This window comes from Temnothorax curvispinosus, unplaced genomic scaffold (genome assembly GCF_003070985.1).
Source record: "Temnothorax curvispinosus isolate PA1 unplaced genomic scaffold, ASM307098v1 QBEX01010659.1, whole genome shotgun sequence".
NCBI lineage: Eukaryota > Metazoa > Arthropoda > Insecta > Hymenoptera > Formicidae > Temnothorax > Temnothorax curvispinosus.
The window spans coordinates 1,829-4,117 of record NW_020220439.1 but is presented as its reverse complement, the minus strand read 5'-3'; the positions used below and the strand labels follow the sequence as shown (position 1 = coordinate 4,117).

Sequence of the window (2,289 nt, the reverse complement as noted above, 5' to 3'; positions counted from 1 at the left end):
GAAGTGGGATTCTCATCGTGTACCGCCATTATCGTGAACGATCCGGCTTGCTACCGATTCTCATCGTGTGCCGCCATTATCGTGGAACGATCCGGCTTGCTACCGATTTCCCTTTTTCCTTCTGTCCTCATTCCTTTGCTCGGGCGAGTAAAGTACAGCGTGCAAGGCTGTAATAGATATTCGGGTGCGGTATTTCCGGCCAGTTATCCCGTGGAAAATATTCGGGTCAACGACCGTTATCGTTATCGTAATATCTAGTGAAAGACGTTATCCCGTCGTAACGACGTTAAAAAACATTGATATTTGTGGATCGGCGACTAGTGATATCGGTCCGCCACGCTGCAAAGAAACATATATTCGCGTGTGTGAAATTACGTCTCGAACGTTCTCGAACGGTTTCCCCGCCATTTTGGGTGCAACGGTCAACCGCCATCTTACCACGGTCGAACATTCTCGAGCGGTCTCCCGCCATTTGATACGTCTCGAATATTCTCGAGCGTCTCCCGCCAGTTTATGAAGATCAGTCGTCGGTATTCAAGAAAATATGGATCGGCAGCAGTTAGAAAAGTTATCTGTGAATGAGCTACAGGATGAAGCCAAGAAATATGGGCTAAATCCTCCGAACGATACATCGCGCTGTATAGACATGATCATGTCTTATTTGGAGAGACAAGCCACGTCCGATCTACAAAAAAGAGAAACGCGTGCCGCCACTAAAAGTAAGGCGATGCAATCAACAGTCGCAGCGACGACGCCGACAGAGTCATCCGATTTATCTCAAATCTGTGTTTGGATGGCACAACAAATGCGTATCCAGCAGGAAGATAAGCAAGAACAAAGGCGTTTCCAGCAAGAGCAAATGCGTTTCCAGCAAGAGCTAATGCGTCTCCAACAAGAAGATAAGCAAGAGCAAAGGCGTATCCAGCAAGAACAAATGCGTCTTCAGCAACAAGAAAAGCAAGAACAAATGCGTATCCAGCAAGAGGATAAGCAAGAACAAAGGCGTATTCAGCAAGAACAAACGCTTATTCAGCAAGAGTTTCAACGAGAGCAAGCTCGAAACCAACAGGAACAGCAGCGGCAAAATCAAGCTATGATGCAACAGATGGTCGAGTTAACTAATTTGTCTCGTGAGAACTCTCAAAATGGGATACGTAATATTTTAAGTGAAGACAATGGTATACGTGCGGATCCGGATAGTTCAATTACACGTCGCCAGCCAATTTCATCAGTGGCAACCGCACACGCTGTTAAATTGTTGACGACTCAAATTCCTGAATTTGCCGGAACAGAAGAAGAAAAGATAGAAACATGGATTCAGACTGGAGAGAGAATTGCACAAATCCATGCAGTTTCGGATGATGTGTTACTCTTAGCAGCCTCTAGTAAACTCATCAAAAATGCCAAAAGATGGTTTGATCTCAATGTAACAACGTTGATCGAATCATGGCAGATATTTAAAGAAGCCATAATACGTCGATTTAAAAGGAAGATATTGTTTCATGTGGCCATGCAAAAAGTTGAAGCAAGAAGATGGAATTTTCCAAAAGAGCAATTCCAAGATTACGCCATGGACAAGTTAGAGCTGATGAAAAATCTAAACTTGCCAGAAGAAGATGCCATTCATCTACTTATTAACGGTATCGGAAGCCGATCGTTGAGAGAAACAGCAGCGGCGTTTCATTGTGCAACAGTTGAAGAATTCCTGGAAGAAATGCAACGGATAACATCGGTGTCAGCCGAGCCCACTAGAAAGGTTCATCATCAAGAGGTCAAAAATGATAAGGTGAAAAATAGTGAGGACACGGTACCTAAAGATAGCTCAGTATCAAAATCGGACAAAGATGTGTTTTGTGTTTATTGCCGGGCAAAAGGTCATGTCCGAGCTGACTGTTACAAGTTAAAAAAGAAAGAGCAATCACCACCTGTGGTAACTGCCAAACCAGCGCCAGTGGTGTCTGCAGTGGAAGAAGATGTTCAGGAGATGGAGATTGCGACAGTGAATGAAGATTCCGGTAGGAAGTTAGAAATTCCTGATGCGCGTATTATTGTAACTTCGGTGAACGAAATTCCATGTAAGTTGAATGCGTTGTTAGATACCGGAAGTCCCGTTTCATTTATTAAGTCTTCGGTTTTTGCAAAGTTTATAAAAGTCGATTTAGAAAAGGGTGAAAAAATAAAACGATATAAAGCGGTGAATAATACTTTTGTTAATATATTAGGATCTGCTCAAACGGTAATTTCTCTGGATTTATTGCCGAATTTAAAAGCATCAATTTCTTTATTGGT

General features: G+C 42.9%; 1 protein-coding gene across 1 annotated transcript; it reads left to right on the top strand.

The window, feature by feature from the left end:
• Window positions 1–544: 544 nt before the first annotated feature.
• LOC112460599 lies at window positions 545–2,075 on the top strand (the record flags this gene model as incomplete). The annotated part of the gene is made up of 1 exon (XM_025025361.1): window positions 545–2,075. A coding segment is annotated over exon 1 (1,531 nt), but the record flags the coding sequence as incomplete, so codon positions are not given.
• Window positions 2,076–2,289: the final 214 nt, after the last annotated feature.